The sequence below is a fragment of the Oncorhynchus mykiss genome, chromosome 23, assembly GCF_013265735.2.
Source record: "Oncorhynchus mykiss isolate Arlee chromosome 23, USDA_OmykA_1.1, whole genome shotgun sequence".
In the NCBI taxonomy this organism is placed as follows: domain Eukaryota; kingdom Metazoa; phylum Chordata; class Actinopteri; order Salmoniformes; family Salmonidae; genus Oncorhynchus; species Oncorhynchus mykiss.
The window spans coordinates 37,680,056-37,698,279 of record NC_048587.1 but is presented as its reverse complement, the minus strand read 5'-3'; the positions used below and the strand labels follow the sequence as shown (position 1 = coordinate 37,698,279).

Below are 18,224 nucleotides of genomic sequence, written 5' to 3'. Positions count from 1 at the left end.
CAAGGTTTTAGACTACTGAGTCATGGTCATATCATATTGTAGCAAAATTAGGGGGTTGCCCTGACCAGGATTCGAACCCATGTCCAGCGACTTTCAAGCCAACACCTTAGCTGTTAATGGGGTCGCTAGGTGTTAGGTTAAAGTAACTGTCCAGTGAAAATCTCACTTTTAAAATATCATATTCTGTTAACTCATACTCAAACAATGGAGTTGACTCATCCTATAGTCATATGTGGCCAAAGCATAATTTGGAGAGAAAAAAACACTTCAAAAACTTCACCTCAAACTGGTATCTCAAACAGATTGTTTAATTTAAAAATGCTTGCTATTTCCTCATGGAGGATGATGTCATCATCCTGAGGAGGATGAGCTGGCCAATCAGCAGTCTACTGACATTAATATTTTTAAGGCTGTGGCTGCAGAGCCCGACTTTTCCCAGACTAAAGCTTATGAGCATGTGCAGATCGCGTTCTATACTTTACACACAGTCGCTGCTCTAGCTATAGAGAAAAGGCAACTTATAAATGGTAGACTTACCAATTTAATAAAGTTAGATCAAAACTGAATCTATGTCTGCATGATCACATAATGATCGTATTCTACATAACTGAACCGAATATAATAGCATAGTATAACATTACTGTAAGACAAAAACACCACTGCATTTTTCCCTCATGGGGCCAATACACAACAGCGTGCGCCACAAGGCAAAATACTTGATTATGCTACAGTTGGTTAACACCATCTGCTCTAGAATTCGCTCACTGTACATCATTCAAAACAACACTGTAGGCTACTTCTAAACAACACTGTATAACAAGAAGATCTAAATGCATATCCCCATGAAACTGATTGAGATCAAATGGTTGGTATGCAAATGCTGCATGAAAGTTTTACTGGTAAAACGTAAAGAATTATCATTCAGGATTGACAGTTGGAAATGTGAAGGGAAGACCACAACCATGCGTGTTAATAAGTAGAGGAAAAGAAACAGATGCGTAGAACGTGATCCGCACATGCGCAGTAGCTTCGGGACCTTTAGTCCGGGAAAAAGGGTTTGGGAAAAAAGGTCCGGGAAAGGTTGGATCAGCAGCCACTCCATATATTTTTAATGGCCGCTATAAGGCCACACCACTATTGTTGGGGTACGCCCACACCATTCCAACACACAAAATCTGCTTTTTAACATACTTAATGGCCATTTATTGGAAGGAAAACTATTTCACTCATATTTGAATTAATTATAGGCCATATTTCATAGAAATCTGGAAAGACTGGACAGTTACTTAAAAGTCGCTACAATGCTTCGGCCCATATTATCTTTATTGTGACCTTAGTGTTAGGAGAAACCCACCACCTCAAACAAAGCATAACTAAACACTTGTTTTAGGAGATTGCCAAGCCCTCCCGCCACATACTTGGTGAGTCACCACTCTTACTCAACTTACTTTTTTCTCGGTTACGTCAATAGCGTTGAATATTGGTAGTAACGTTCCCCATATACATTCCTACAAGACTACAACACCCAGAATTATGTCAGGAACAAGACAATAAAAATTGCATTGATGTGATGGGTTAATCTTTGCTTTCATACTTTCTTATGTGTGAATTGAAAAAGTTCCATAGTAATTTAGAATAATTATTTAAAAATTGTTCAATGGTAGTCTATTGCTATTACCATATATTAAATAATAAATTAAGACTCAATATATTTCTTGAGAACTTGAGGATACAGAGAAAAGGATCCAGCAGTAAATGTCCATGTTTACAAAAACTAAACATGATACATTTGGGAAAATAAACATTCAAACTGACATTGATGATATATTGTAAATAGGGCTACACAATTGTTTTATTTATTCTAGAGGTAATTGTAATATTGGCCATTTGAAACAATGTAATCATAACACAAAAGAGGTTCAGTAACTTCATGTTACTCAGTTGTAACTTGAAAGTCCAAACTGAGCTAGATTTATCCAGAGTAAACTAAGAAAATGTAGACACCCAAAAGCACATATGCACCAACCTTCATCTTCTAGCACTACATCCTGTTTTCCCCCCAGTAGCCTGAGTTTGGCATATGGTGAGGTTTAAGGGTTGTATCCTACAACTGAGATGATTGTTAATATAAACAATCGAGAATAATTCAGTTGCAGCAACATTATGACATGGTATATGTCAAATGTTTGTTTGATGCATGTGTCAACATGCAAAATGACAACATGGGCAATATCAAGAAATTGAATACATTTTAAGGCTTCAACTTTAACATTTGTCAGTTTTCATAAAATGTCAATCTGCAATAGCTTTTCGAATAACAGCGTACCAAGGCATGATGTGGTACAGAAGGCCAAATTATTGAAGGAAAAGTGGCGCTTAAAAACCATCCATTGCACTGATGTCAATGGGGATTACGCGCGCATTTTAAATTGGATACTTAATTGGTAATTAATTTAAGGAAACATATCATCGAAGTATTCTATACTTGTCAATTGAAAAATATAAAATAAATCGGCCTGGTGTTAATTGACCATGCAGATTTAATTTAGAATAGATAGCATAAATGACTATGGCTGCTGGATTTAGGCTATATTACCCAATAATATACCTACGGGTTTGCGTGTTGGGGTGACTTGTACTGAGTGATAGAAGTCTGGAAGGACTCTCTTCTTCACTTTTCGTTTTCTCACAGTTGTGGATGAGTCACTTTGATGCTCACTCTCGGGAATTTCGACAAGAGGCTTTTCCTCTGCAACTCGAGCGCGCGCCCTCCTGGCATGGAGCGGGCTGTGCCTGAAGCCCTGTAAAAACATGGCACATCATGTCCAAAAGGAGAGAGAAAAATATGCTGAAATCGTTTAATATGCTTGAGACATATAACTATTTGGATGATCAATATATTATTATGAATCACACGGACACATATTACTATTAATGGATGAAACTGGGATTTTGTATAGCTACACGATCTAATAGTATAATCATGTAATTAAGTACAATGAACAAAAATATAAATGCAACATGTGAAGTGTTGGTCCCATGTTTCATGAGCTGAAATAAAATATCCCAGAAATGTTCCATTTGTACAAAATGCTTATTTCTCTTAAATTTTGTGCACACATTTGTTTACATCTCTGTTAGTGATAATTTATTCTTTGCCAAGACAATACATCCACCTGACAAGTGTGGCATATCAAGAAGCTGCATAATCATTACACAGGTGCACCTTGTGCTGGGGGACAATAAAAGGCCACTCTAAAATGTGCAGTTTTGTCACACAACATAATGCCACAGATGTCTCAAGTTGAGGGAGTGTGCAATTGGCATGCTGACTGCAGGAATGTCCACCAGAACGGTTGCCAGAGAATTTAATGTTAATTTCTCTACCAGAAACATTGTTTTAGAGACCGCAAACCATGTGTAACCAAGCCAGCCCAGGACCTCCACATCCGGCTTCTTCACCTGCGGGATTGTCTGATACCAGCCACCCAGACAGCTGATGAAACTGTGGGTTTGCACAACTGAAGAATTTCTGCACAAACTGTCAGAAACTGTCTCAGGGAAGCGCATCTGCGTGCTTGTCATCATCACCCGGGTCTTGACCTGACTGCAGTCCGGCGCCGTAACCGACTTCAGTGGGCAAATGCTCACCTTCGATGTTGAAACCACGGATGAATCCCAGTTTCAACTGTACCGGGCAGATGGCAGACAGAGTGTATGGCGTTGTGTGGGTGAATGGTTTACTGATGTCAACATTGTGAACAGAGTGCCCCATGGTGGCGGTGGGGTTATGGTATGGGCAGGCTATGGACAATAGCCTGCCCAAGCTATGGACAATGAACACAATTGGATTTTATCAATAGCAATTTCAATGCCCAGAGATACTGTAACGAGATCCCGAGGACCATTGTCGTGCCATTCATTCGGTGCCATTTCGTCATGTTTCTGCATGATAATGCACGGCCCCACGTTGCAAGGATCTGCACACAACTCCTGGAAGCTGCACGTTTCCCAGTTCTTCCATGGCCTGCATGCTCACTAGACATGTCACCCATTGAGCATGTTTGGGATTCTCTGGATCAATGTGTATGACAGCATGTTCCAGTTCTCACCAATATCTAGCAACTTCGAACAACCATTGAAGAGGAGTGGGACAACATTCCACAGGCCACAAATAACAGCCTGATCAACTCTATGAGAAGAAGATGTGTCACGCTGCATGAGGTAAATAGCAGTAACATCAGATACCGACTGGTATTCTGATCCATGCTCCTACCTTTTTTAAGGTACAGTATCTGTGACCAACAGATGCATATGTGTATTCCCAGTCATGTGAAATACATAAATTAGGGCCTAATGCATTTATTTCAATTGAATGATTTCCTTATATGGACTGTAACTCAGTAAAATCTTTGAAATTGTTGCATGTTGCGTTTATATTTTTGTTCAGTGTAGTTGGTTTTTTAATGTACAATTTGTTTTAGCCTATATAGGCATATTTGGTCATTTTTCATTACAACGTGGATTATTTTTTCAGAATTACAGTCAAACTGCAGAAAGTGCAGAATCAGTCACTTTATTTATTGATCACACATGCGCAATGCGCATAACACTATGTCTAACAATAACACACCAACAACTCCAAAAAGTATACCGGTAAAGTATAATAAAAGTAACACAGAGCACCATTATACTTCCTTCACAATATATAAATAAAAAATGGCTACTTACTGACCTTGACAGAAGTAATAGCCTAACCAATTATTGATTACCTCTGATCGAAAATGATGCGTCCGGAGACCAGCTTCTAGGACAAATGAAAATATTTTCTAACACTCGGATACCTTCAAACACACCACATATGAGGCCTGTTGACTATGGCTACATTTAGGATATCATAATGATATCATAGGATACCATTAGACAAATTAATACTGTGTACGTTACAGTACACTTGTGAATAAGGTGGACAAGATACATTTGCACACTGACAGTAGGCTAATAGATGATTTCATCCTCAAGGCTATGCACATAGCAGTCTAAACTCTATAGGCTATGTTTTCTGCTGAAAATAATGGCAATTCAAGTGTGTCAAGTCGCTAAGAATAGCACATGGTACAGTTTAGGTTATAACCTATTTAACAGGTTATCGTGTGAAAATGCTTGAACATATAACAGACATGCCACGCATTTGGTTTGGTGGATTAGCCGCACTGCTTAGAGATGCTGACGCCTCTACTCACCGCGACTCCTTGAGCGCCCTGAAAGCACGGATTTAATAGGATGTTTCCCGTTACGAAGCCTCCGATGCCAGCAACAGAAAAAGAGAATTGTTGCAATAGTTCCCACCAATAGCAGCAACAATAACAAAACAACTTGAATACTATACGGTCTCAATAAAACCAAAAACGCCGCAGCAATCATTATAAAACGCGATGTAGGGCAGCGCCTTCTCCACACAGATATCCGGCTCCACGTATGCTGCCCTAAATGCTGAAAGCGAACCAATATATTGACACAGGATATAGTGAATTTCTCATCGCAGCCTGAAACATGGGCTAGGCTACAGACTATTCTACAGTTCTATTGATTTCAATAACGTATTTTAAAGCATCAATCCATGACTCAGCCGAAGAGCTTTTTACAACTCAAGCAGGGGGAGTAAGCATCATGCATCTCTGAGCTCAGCACAGCAAATATGTTGCAGATGGAAGATATTTAAAGGTGTCAGCCCGGGAATCATGATCAGTCTCTATCATTAACCTGCTTAAATGTATAGTCTCCGATACATGATTAGAATACTGTAGGATGAAAAAGTCTATTTAGGCTATAAGGCTAGGCTGTAATAACACATAGGCCTAGTATAGGCCCATTTGTCATGAAATTACTCTGCTAAATAGAAAATTGCTAGTAGGCCAGCTGGCTAAGATAAAGCACAGAGGACGTTTTGACATTGAGTATTTGACATGGAATGAAAATTATGTTCAATAATTAATATTTTTACTAAAAGATCAAATGTGTATTTTTTTTCCAAGAAAAATAATTGCCTTCATAATTCATTCATTAATTAATGACGAGGACGATTTATTTTTCCTATTTTCCCCACAATGCGGCTGCAACCCCGCCGTGAGCCTTTCATTAGAACTCCATATCCCAGGAACACCCGCAGGAGATCAACAATCCCTTTTGCGCGAAAACGCAATTTTGTGAGTGTCTACTCGTGCTTATTATTTTCAGAATTAACGATAACGATAATTAGCTAGCTAGTTACTATCGAACTAGTTGGCTAGTTACATTGTTTACCGAATATTTGCATACATTTAGAGATATAGCTACCGAACTGCTTGCTGTGCACTAACCCGCCAACTATCGTTAGCAAGCTAGCTAGCTAGCTAGCTAAATACAGTAAGCAAGCTGTCTAACGTGTTTTCTTCGACATTTCAACTAGCTAGCTAAGTAGCTAGTCAGCATAAGTGTTGGAGCAGTCATTCACACTAGTACTAGAAGGGATTATAGCTAACTAGTCTTGAACCCACACGCGATGGCAGATTGAAGTAGGCTTGCATGAAAACAAACAATTGTTAAATTGTAGCTAGATAGCGAACCTTAACATTGTAACAATGTAGCCATTTGTCATCCGCCCAGCCAGACATAATACTGAAGAATTTGATAGATAATAATTTTGACAACGTTGTTGATTATCTGTGCGATTTGGTTGAGTTGTCTGTTTTTTTAATGTAATTATTTTCTCCAGATAAAATCAATGTCCTCCCCAATTGGAGCAAATGATGATGAAGATGAGGTGGAGTTTGTGTCAGTAAGTGATTTGTCATTTGTAGGAACAAGGTTCAAAGGTTTCTCTACTAGCTATGTTGCCATTCACCTTTCCAGGAAAGTTAGGCGTAATAATTAACATTAAACATTTTCATCCAATGTATTAGTTTAAATTAAATTGACCATAACTTGGTTAGTGTGAGTCAGTATATTTTTATACAGCTGTCAAGAAAAAAAACAGACCTTTTAAGACAGTGTCCAAAAGAGTCAAGTGTTTGAATGACACAGTATCAGACAGTGTCTCATCCATTTAACTATCTCGTTTTAGGAGGCTCCACTCAGACCTGTACTGGAATGTATTGATTTACTGAGTGATGGGGAATACGATGGAAGTTTACCCACAGCCGAGACAGTGAGTGTGTCAAGTGAAAGATAATACATTTAATACAAACTGTAATGACATGGAAAGGTGGTTGGAAGACCAGTTCAAAAAAAGTGACATGTTATTGTTATGTATGTAATATGTTTTTGTGTACCTTTTTTGTATTATTGTTAAGATTGAAGATGAGATTGACCGACAGAAAGCTCAGGTCACCTCCACTTTGGACAGATTAGCTCGCCAAGTGGCTGTGGCGAATAAGGAAAGAGTAGAGAAGTGTAAAGCCTTCAAGGTAAGGACAACATTTAAAACTTGTATGATCATATTAGCCATTGCAGCTTGTTGTGTATTTGTCTTTTGTGGGTGCTATTGTCTCTTTTCACAGTTCTTCATATTGGTCATGTCAATGCTTGCCTTATTTCAGGAGAAGCAAATCTCACAAAAGGCTCATGGACGGCAGGAGCTGGCATTTAGTCCCAATGGTAACGCATATGACGCCAAGCACTGTGTGGATATGTGGTTAAAGATGCCAGGTAATGTATTCTAGTTAGCCTTGGAAGTTTTTTAAATATTTTTAACTTCAGATCTGGGCCTGTGTTCAAAACTGATCCTAGATCAGCACTCTTAAACTGAGATGCTTTGTGAACACGGCACAGGAGTCAGCGCTACAGGCACACATGAAATGTAATTTAATTTGGTAGAAAAGCAGGATCTCAGTCTTACCATTGTCTGTTCTTAGGTGTGAAACCTGGGGTCATCAATACTGGAGCTAGCTGGAGACGCAGACAGGTCCCCTTTCCCACCAGTAGCTCATCCACACATACCTGTCCAGTGATCAACTGTGGTCGGGTTTACGACAATGTACCTCTCCTAGAAGGTCACTTGAAAAGGTTAAATTATGAGATTTATATTTCTATATCCATTAATCATAATAAACAACCTACTTTTAATTTAGCCCTGAGAACCTTTTTTTCTGTCTGCAGGTTTGACCACTCTCCTTGTGACCCGACCATCTACCTGAAAGGAAGCTCAACCGAGCTGTTTGCTTGCGTTGCTTGTGGTCTTAATTTTGAAACCAAAGAAGCTTGGAAGGTGCATCAGCAGTCAAAGGTTGGTTATGCCTGTAAAATCAACTACTGTTAGAAATGGCTGCACTTTCAATTGTGTTCAGTCACCGCTGTCATTCAAATGTGCTCTATGCAGTAATTATACCTACCAATAGCCCTAAAGTAAAGGAATCAAATACCATTAGGGACAAATTGAATTTCTGAATGCCGTTTTGGTAGTCCGGTCGACCACCTTCACACAGTGGTGCCTTCCTGTTTGGTTCTCAGTAGGAGGTTGAAAACATAAACAGTGTAACAATACTTCACATTCCTGCAACATATTTTGTTATTGGATGGAGGACCTCAAAATGATCACTAAGAAAATAGTGTTGACATCTATCACTACCAAAGCAGTAGAGAGCAGCATTTAGCTGTGACCCAAATAAAAAATTGAATGTTATTTTATTTGTCACGTGCTTTGTAAACAGGTGTAGACTAACAGTGAAAATACTTACGGGTCCTTTTCCAGCAATGCAGAGAAAAATATCAAATGTGTGTGCATATAGTCAGTACAAGAGAGTTGGTGCAAAAAAGGGTCAATGCCGGTAGTCCGGGTAGCCATTTGATGAGCTATTTAGCAGCCTTGTTTAGCAGTCTTATGGTTGGGGTAGAAGTTGTTCAGGGTTTTGTTGGTTCCAGACTGTGCACTGGTCTTGCTAGCCTTGCGGTAGCAAAGAGAACAGCCCATTGTCAATTTTTTGCGACTTCCTCTGGGGCGGTGGGGGGGGTCCGAATCCGATTATTGGGGTGGACAACTTACTAATATATCTGCCGAAATACTGTTTTACAGCGAGGAACTGAAAAACAGTAATTTTTCCCACATTACATTTTCATAAATTGCCATCCAAAAGAGCAATTGTCCAATAACTATGCTTCAAATGTTGATTTCATACATTGTGACAAAAATATGAAAGCAACAATTTAAAAGATTTAACTGTGTTACAGTTCATATAAGGAAATCAGTCATTTGAAATAATTTAATGAGGCCCTATTCTATGGATTTCACATGACTGGGCAGGGGTGCAGCCATGGGTGGGCCTTGGAGGGCATTTTCACTTAGGGGTGTACTCACTTTTGTTGCCAGCGGTTTAGACATTAATGGCTGTGTTGAGTTATTTTGAGGGGACAGCAAATTTACACTGTTATACAAGCTGTACACTCACTACTTTACATTGTAGCAAAGTGTCATTTCTTCAGTGTTGTCACATGAAAAGACATACTAAAATATTTACAAAAATGTGAGGGGTGTACTCACTTTTGTGATATACTGTATATCCATGACCTTGTTCAGCCACGACTCTGAGAAATTAGATAGTCTCAAACTAGTTTGTTCTTCAGTGATTGCCATACAATTTTGTCTCTTAAACTAAAATAGGGATATTAAAGTATTAATTTATTTTCAACCACAGATGTTGGGTACAGATTTCAATCCGGACAAAGTCTTACATTTGTACTGTGTGTAACAACTCTCTATTCTTATTTTCTTAAGCTGTCCTTCCCTGATGAAGACCATAACCACACTCAGACCTGCCAGCCGATCGTGTGCTTCGCCTGCCCTGCCTGCTATCTCCTCTTTTACATCAGGGACGAGTGCCTCCAGCATATGTCGGCCAAAAACCACTTCTCTCAGTCCATCGTCATGAGTGGTAAGCCTCAACTGCCTGTTCCACTGTAAATCATCTTTAGTCATATATATATATATATATATATATATATATATATATACAGTGAGGGGGGAAAAAGTATTTGATCCCCTGCTGATTTTGTACGTTTGCCCACTGACAAAGAAATTATCAGTCTATAATTTTAATGGTAGGTTTATTTGAACAGTGAGAGACAGAATAACAACAACAAAATCTAGAAAAACGCATGTCAAAAATGTTAGAAATTGATTTGCATTTTGATGAGGGAAATAAGTATTTGACCCCCTCTCAATCAGAAAGATTTCTGGCTCCCAGGTGTCTTTCATAAAGGTAATGAGCTGAGATTAGGAGCACACTCTTAAAGGGAGTGCTCCTAATCTCAGTTCGTTACCTGTATAAAAGACACCTGTCCACAGAAGCAATCAATCAATCAGATTCCAAACTCTCCACCATGGCCAAGACCAAAGAGCTCTCCAAGGATGTCAGGGACAAGATTGTAGACCTACACAAGGCTGGAATGGGCTACAAGACCATCGCCAAGCAGCTTGGTGAGAAGGTGACAACAGTTGATGCGATTATTCGCACATGGAAGAAACACAAAATAACTTTCAATCTCCCTCGGCCTGGGGCTCCATGCAAGATCTCACCTCGTGGAGTTGCAATGATCATGAGAACGGTGAGGAATCAACCCAGAACTACACAGGAGGATCTTGTCAATGATCTCAAGGCAGCTGGGACCATAGTCACCAAGAAAACAATTGGTAACATACTACGCCGTGAAGGACTGAAATCCTGCAGCACCGCAAGGTCCCCCTGCTCAAGAAAGCACATATACATGCCCGTCTGAAGTTTGCCCATGAACATCTGAATGATTCAGAGGACAACTGGGTGGAAGTGTTGTGGTCAGATGAGACCAAAATGGAGCTCTTTGGCATCAACTCAACTCGCCGTGTTTAGAGGAGGAGGAATGCTGCCTATGACCCCAAGAACACCATCCCCACCATCAAACATGGAGGTGGAAACATTATGCTTTGAGGGTGTTTTTCTGCTAAGGGGACAGGACAAATTCACTGCATCAAAGGGACGATGGACGGGGCCATGTACCGTCAAATATTGGGTGAGAACCTCCTTCGCTCCGCCAGGGCATTGAAAATGGGTCGTGGATGGGTATTCCAGCATGACAATGACCCAAAACACACAGCCAAAGCAACAAAGGAGTGGCTCAAGAAGAAGCACCTTAAGGTCCTGGAGTGGCCTAGCCAGTCTCCAGACCTTAATCCTATAGAAAATCTGTGGAAGGAGCTGAAGGTTCGAGTTGCCAAACGTCAGCCTCGAAACCTTAATGACTTGGAGAAGATCTGCAAAGAGGAGTGGGACAAAATCCCTCCTGAGATGTGTGCAAACCTGGTGGCCAACTACAAGGAATGTCTGACCTCCGATTGCCAACAAGGGTTTTGCCACCAAGTACTAAGTCATGTTTTGCAGAGGGGTCAAATACTTATTTCCCTCATTAAAATTCAAATCAATTTATAACATTTTTGACGTGCGCTTTTCAGGATTTTTTTGTTATTCTGTCTCTCACTGTTCAAATAAACCTACCATTAAAATTATAGACTGATCATAACTTTGTCAGTGTGCAAACGTACAAATTCAGCAGGGGATCAAATACTTTTTTCCCTCACTGTGTGTGTGTGTATATATATATATATATATATATATATATATATATATATATATATATATATATATATATATATATATATATATATATATATATATACATACATACATATTTTTACAAGGATATTAATCAGTGTCAACGCTAGATATTACGTACCGGGTAATTTGTATTTAGGCAGGAAGAGCAAATATTTGGGGCATATGGACTTTTTTAATGTTATTTTTTTAATGCAGTTTGTCATTTCTATAGAGCAAATATTTTATGTGAATGAATAGTGCTTGGTGATAACAGCCAATACACTGCTATAAAATACCATTTTATTTGTCACATGCACCAATTACAACCTTACCATGAAATGCATTTCATTTCACTTAACCAACAATGCAGCGCAATAAATGGTTATTTCTTTGTATCCTCTATTGAAACGTTTAACCAGATATTTTGTTCTCTTTCTGGATAAAAGAAACTAAAGGGACAGCATTGCCAGTTCCTTTCCCACGATATGCAAAGAATCGTCTCATTGCTTTGTGTAAGGAAGTTTCATTCAGCGTGAGATGTACGACATGCCAGAAGGGGCTTAACTCACACATGGAAGCACAGGCCCACTTCAAGTAAGTTTATACCAGTATGTGTTATTAGTATACTTTTAAAGTCAGAATGGTGTTAATGTACATGCAATTACATGGTTGTTAAATAGGCAGTGTAGGTACATATTGTTACACACTGATTTATTGTCTTATACACAGACAAACAAAAATAACCATGGGCATACATATTTAACACATCATTGATTTATAGAGAGTGGCACCCTCTTTCCAATAGCTAAAAATACGAAGCTTCTGCACATGTGCGGGATTCCCTACTTTACACAGTCTCTGCTCTACTTGTTTGGCTGCCCAGAAAACAGGCTACTCTGGTGAATTTCAGTGATGAATGGTGCTCGCTTAATAAAGTTCGATCAAAGCTGAATCAATGTCTGCAAGAGCCTTTGGCACCGCAGCCTCGGCCTTGATTATAACCCTCACTTCCATCATATGGATAATAGGGCTTTGACGATACCAGTATTGCAATATTCTTCGCATGGCAAAAATGGAAATATGTAATATATTGTGTGCTATAGCTTGGAAAATAAATAAATGTGACTCTGGATCACAACATAATGATGTTTGTTTCCAAAATTCGGGCTGTTTTCCTAAAGAAGTTTTGTTGCCTTGCCACAATACTAATGAGTATCGCAATATTGGTTTCGTTCCGGCCCTAATGGATAGATCTCATTTGTAATTTCGTTAATGTTATCTTTGCTTGTTGTTTGTTCCCTTCTTCTTCAGTGTGCAGTGCAGACAGGGCACTGCCAAGGCTGAGGCAGAGAAAACAGTGGTGCAGGTCATGAAACAACTACAAGTGCTGGGCCAGTGCGCTGTGTGTTGCAAACTGTTCCTCAACCAAGGTGATGTTGAGAGGCATAAAGAATTGAGTCGGCACAATACTGAGGTCAACTGCACAATGGAAAAGGCAATTCTGCTCTACAGCAATTTCTATGAAATCCAACACGCCAAGAGGGCTGCAGCGACTTCACGGCCCAAACAGTCAAAAGGTCCTGTAACCCCCTCTCAGAAGAGGGACAAGGAGAGCGGTGATTCTGTTGGATCCCCAGCCAAGCGCCAGAGATGCGGGGGAGCTTTGAATGGCAGCGCTGGGCCCTCAAGGAGTTGCTTGATAGTGGCATGGTTTTGTGAGTGTGGCCAGCGCTTTTCAGAGGAGGCCATGGCCAGCAAGCACCTTTTTGCTGCCAATCATATCTTCCATCAATGTGGCGTGTGTGGAAAGCATATGGGCGAGTCGTCCATCACTCGCCTGCACATGAGCCGTTTTCACGGCGGTGCCCACCTCTCAAACTTCCTCTTTCACTGCCGGCTGTGCAAGGTTGACATGCCGCGTCACGAGGACATCCTGTTGCATGTGTCAGAGACCCACAGTGGACACACTTACTTCAGGGAGAGAGCGGTATCGGACGAGGAGCCTGCTCCCATTCCCTATGCCAAACCCTCCACCAGTGGCAGACCCAGCGCCCTCACTGATATCAGGACTAGAACTACAACTCCAACACCTTCTCCCAAACAGGATGAAAGGTGGATTTGCAGGATGTGTGAAGACATCTTTAACTCGGAGCGAGCTGTGCACAAGCACTGCAGAGATGTGAGCAACCACAGTTTCCAGAGATTTTCCTGTGGCCACTGCCCACAGAAGTACTTCAAGGAGGCCACAGTACGCAGGCACTGTGTGAATGAACACAGCAACCAAATAGTGACGCGGTACTTCTGCGGGCTCTGTGACAGCATGGAGTATGACACTGAGGGGGAGTTCCAAGAGCACTATAGGGGCCTTCACAGTAAGGACTACTACCGCATGGATGAGCCTGAGGTTGATAGACCCATTGAGGCCGAAAACTCCAACTCCAGTCCATTGGCAACAGCCAGTGAAAGGCATGAATGTCTGTGTCCATGCATGTCATCAGAAAAGGACAAAGATGAAAGGAAGGCTACCTTCACACGATGCATGAAGAGGCTATCCAGTGAAGACAAATGCAGCTACGTGTGTGTACCATGCGACGTCCAGGTGTCCTCCTTTGCCCAGATAAAGACTCATGTCCACGCTCAACACAAAGCCTTGGGCCTAGAGAATACCTTTGACGTGGTGTGTGGATCCTGTCAGGAGAGTCATAAGGACGTTCCCAGTTTCCATAACCACTACCACTCCCAGCACTGCCCTCTGGAGCCTTGCTCGAGCTCCAGGGATGGAGGTGAGAGTCGTATGGGGAAGGCAGCAGCTTCCTCCGCTGTTAAGACACTGGTTGCTATGGAGATCAAACCAGAAGTGAATGGCAAGTCTGCTTTGGACTATCTTCCATGATTAATTTCCACTGCACTGACCTTCCTGCTCTTAGAAAACTGATTTGATTTATTCTGATTTGATTTTTATTTTATAGAGGAGGAGTTTGAAGATGTGAAACATGCCATTGCTATGAACTTGGATGAGGTCAGAGATGACACTGAAGCTCATGGAGGTGATGATTATTTTCTTGTCTTCCCATCTGTTCAGTGATTTGGTAAATTACATCTGCCATAGCCATTTTATAGCTATAGAAGGTTTCTTGAAAATGTTGGGGTTTTTAAACAGAGAATCTCTTGTTTTTTTGTAAATGTCTTGTTTCAGGTGAATCTGATGAGGAGATGAAGCGTGCCTTGGCTTTAAGTGTGGAAGAAGCAAGAGAGCCAACTGACTTTGATATTGGTGTGTAACACCTTTACTTATCTTTGTTTATTTGAGGATCTTTTCATTAGTTACATTTGCTTTAACCGTTTGCACGATGCCTTGTTTGAATGTCCAGAAAGGTTCTGTCTGTCAGCTTTGAAGCTGTTGCCCAGGCCATGTAGGTGTAGCAAAATAAAAACAAGATGATACTTCTCTTTTTTACCAGCATTACATGCTTGAAGAATAACCTCAGTGTGAGTATGTCTAATCAAATCATAGTAACATTAAATGCACACTGGGACATTCAGATAGTTGGTGGTTTGTAGTTGCTGTAGAGAACTGTGTGAACACTTTTTGGATGGTTTTGAGATTGTCACAACACTAGACACTGACCAAGTTATGTGCTGCAGCATGTCTTATTGAAGTTGACATTATTTGATATTTTTTCTGTTTCCCCTTCCTTCCCAACGTATCTTCACAGAGATGGAGGAAGCGCTCAAAAGAAGCCTTTTGGAATACTGATCAGCGAATGTTATTTTCTGGGAACCTGTCATTCATTTGGTTTATGGCATTTTATATTTTATGTGTAACATATCAGCTACTTTCAACAACACTTGAAGACAGGGTTGGACCGATGTGATTACACAGTAATAACTGTAGTAACAACATTATTTGTGAACTATAAAGATTGAGGCATACCATGTATGCATCTTTATCACATGTTCAGAGCTTTTTATTTTATTTAATAAAGATGTTAATTATTTTCTCTTTCTTTGATGCTAAAATTTCAATCATTGGCTGTCAGGATATTGTCAAATAAATTAGCGATGGTTCCCTCTTGTGGCACAGTCGATGCCACGCATTGCAACAGGCCAGGAGGTGGAGGGTTCGCCGACCACCACTGACGAGCTAACTCCCTGCCTGTTTCATTACATTACAGATCAAAGCCGTCTGCAGACAATGATCAGCTAGGTAGAAATCAGATGTTCAACATTTTGATGCTATATATATATATATATATATATATATATATATATATATATATATATATATATATGCAACAAATGTTTCACTTACCGGTATCTGTGCCAATGGACCACACAACCAAAAAGCGAAGCAAACTGACTTTGTCGCTTTAATATCAGGGTTTGCATTTTCAACAACACAATGAAATAGACTGTCAATCTCAACAAACAGAAAATGGGCCTACAATCCTCCTTACCTTGTAGGTCTACTCAGCATCGAAGGCTTGGCTTGACAAATTCTTAATGTCATTACACTTTTCTGTATTTTGTAACATGTCTCTCCATCAAATAGCCTCTGCACAGTTCTGAAGCTGAAATTATATTTTGGACAAACGTGCGTAGCTAGCCTACTGGAAACGAGGTAGCCTAATCAGAGCCAAACATTGTGACTGGTTGTATTTATGCCACACATAAAGCATGCTTTCTACTGTGGCTTTCTAGACCTTACAAACTGGAAAGTAGACCCACAACTGATCCAAATGGAATGAAACATTTAAATCACAGGGTTATTGTGCTGAGTATTCACTTGAAAAAAACAATGTGATTATTCTTGTCAAAGGCGATAAGCTCCTTAACAAGAATGTAAACAAATTTGTGCACAACCTTTTAGAGAAATAAGCTTTTTGTGCGTATTGAACATTTCTGGAATCTTTTATTTCAGCTCCTGTAACATGGGACCAACACTATACATGTTGCGTTTATACAGTGCCTTGCGAAAGTATTCGGCCCCCTTGAACTTTGTGACCTTTTGCCACATTTCAGGCTTCAAACATAAAGATATAAAACTGTATTTTTTTGTGAAGAATCAACAACAAGTGGGACACAATCGTGAAGTGGAACGACATTTATTGGATATTTAAAACTTTTTTAACAAATCAAAAACTGAAAAATTGGGCGTGCAAAATTATTCAGCCCCTTTACTTTCAGTGCAGCAAACTCTCTCCAGAAGTTCAGTGAGGATCTCTGAATGATCCAATGTTGACCTAAATGACTAATGATGATAAATACAATCCACCTGTGTGTAATCAAGTCTCCGTATAAATGCATCTGCACTGTGATAGTCTCAGAGGTCCGTTAAAAGCGCAGAGAGCATCATGAAGAACAAGGAACACACCAGGCAGGTCCGAGATACTGTTGTGAAGAAGTTTAAAGCCGGATTTGGATACAAAAAGATTTCCCAAGCTTTAAACATCCCAAGGAGCACTGTGCAAGCGATAATATTGAAATGGAAGGAGTATCAGACCACTGCAAATCTACCAAGACCTGGCCGTCCCTCTAAACTTTCAGCTCATACAAGGAAAAGACTGATCAGAGATGCAGCCAAGAGGCCCATGATCACTCTGGATGAACTGCAGAGATCTACAGCTGAGGTGGGAGACTCTGTCCATAGGACAACAATCAGTCGTATATTGCACAAATCTGGCCTTTATGGAAGAGTGGCAAGAAGAAAGCCATTTCTTAAAGATATCCATAAAAAGTGTTGTTTAAAGTTTGCCACAAGCCACCTGGGAGACACACCAAACATGTGGAAGAAGGTGCTCTGGTCAGATGAAACCAAAATTGAACTTTTTGAAAACAATGCAAAACGTTATGTTTGGCGTAAAAGCAACACAGCTGAACACACCATCCCCACTGTCAAACATGGTAGTGGCAGCATTATGGTTTGGGCCTGCTTTTCTTCAGCAGGGACAGGGAAGATGGTTAAAATTGATGGGAAGATGGATGGAGCCAAATACAGGACCATTCTGGAAGAAAACCTGATGGAGTCTGCAAAAGACCTGAGACTGGGACGGAGATTTGTCTTCCAACAAGACAATGATCCAAAACATAAAGCAAAATCTACAATGGAATGGTTCAAAAATAAACATATCCAGGTGTTAGAATGGCCAAGTCAAAGTCCAGACCTGAATCCAATCGAGAATCTGTGGAAAGAACTGAAAACTGCTGTTCACAAATGCTCTCCATCCAACCTCACTGAGCTCGAGCTGTTTTGCAAGGAGGAATGGGAAAAAATGTCAGTCTCTCGATGTGCAAAACTGATAGAGACATACCCCAAGCGACTTACAGCTGTAATCGCAGCAAAAGGTTGCGCTACAAAGTATTAATTTAAGGGGGCTGAATAATTTTGCACACCCAATTTTTCAGTTTTTGATATGTTAAAAAAGTTTGAAATATCCAATAAATGTCGTTCCACTTCATGATTGTGTCCCACTTGTTGTTGATTCTTCACAAAAAAATACAGTTTTATATCTTTATGTTTGAAGCCTGAAATGTGGCAAAAGGTCGCAAAGTTCAAGGGGGCCGAATACTTTCGCAAGGCACTGTATTTTTGTTCAGTATATATTCAAATCACAGGTAGCCTTT

General features: G+C 40.2%; 1 protein-coding gene across 3 annotated transcripts; it reads left to right on the top strand.

The window, feature by feature from the left end:
- Positions 1–6,083: 6,083 nt before the first annotated feature.
- LOC110502689 (E3 SUMO-protein ligase ZNF451) lies at positions 6,084–15,607 on the top strand. Of its 3 annotated transcripts, none has more exons than XM_036960410.1 (14): positions 6,084–6,206; positions 6,755–6,817; positions 7,103–7,186; positions 7,332–7,445; positions 7,578–7,686; positions 7,893–8,043; positions 8,137–8,263; positions 9,749–9,905; positions 12,047–12,194; positions 12,912–14,464; positions 14,570–14,647; positions 14,797–14,874; positions 14,972–15,089; positions 15,317–15,607. In XM_036960410.1, the coding sequence occupies exons 1-13, from the start codon at positions 6,108–6,110 to the stop codon at positions 15,040–15,042; spliced, it is 2,832 nt and encodes a 943-aa protein (XP_036816305.1). In that variant the 5' UTR covers positions 6,084–6,107; the 3' UTR covers positions 15,043–15,089; positions 15,317–15,607. The 3 variants fall into 3 exon arrangements, with proteins under 3 accessions (XP_036816305.1, XP_021436594.2, XP_021436595.2); XM_021580920.2 differs by having other exon boundaries at positions 6,086–6,206; positions 15,062–15,089; XM_021580919.2 differs by lacking the exon at positions 14,972–15,089 and having other exon boundaries at positions 6,085–6,206.
- The last annotated feature ends 2,617 nt before the right edge of the window (positions 15,608–18,224 follow it).

What these genes read in the sequence shown, in the direction of transcription:
- LOC110502689 (XM_036960410.1), top strand. Translation starts at nt 6,108, where the DNA reads ATGCGGCTGCAACCCCGCCGTGAGCCTTTCATTAGAACTCCATATCCC. An exon ending in GTTTACCCACAGCCGAGACA is followed by an intron (nt 7,187 to 7,331) that starts GTGAGTGTGTCA and finishes ATTATTGTTAAG; the next exon opens with ATTGAAGATGAGATTGACCG. An exon ending in TCAGTCCATCGTCATGAGTG is followed by an intron (nt 9,906 to 12,046) that starts GTAAGCCTCAAC and finishes TCTGGATAAAAG; the next exon opens with AAACTAAAGGGACAGCATTG.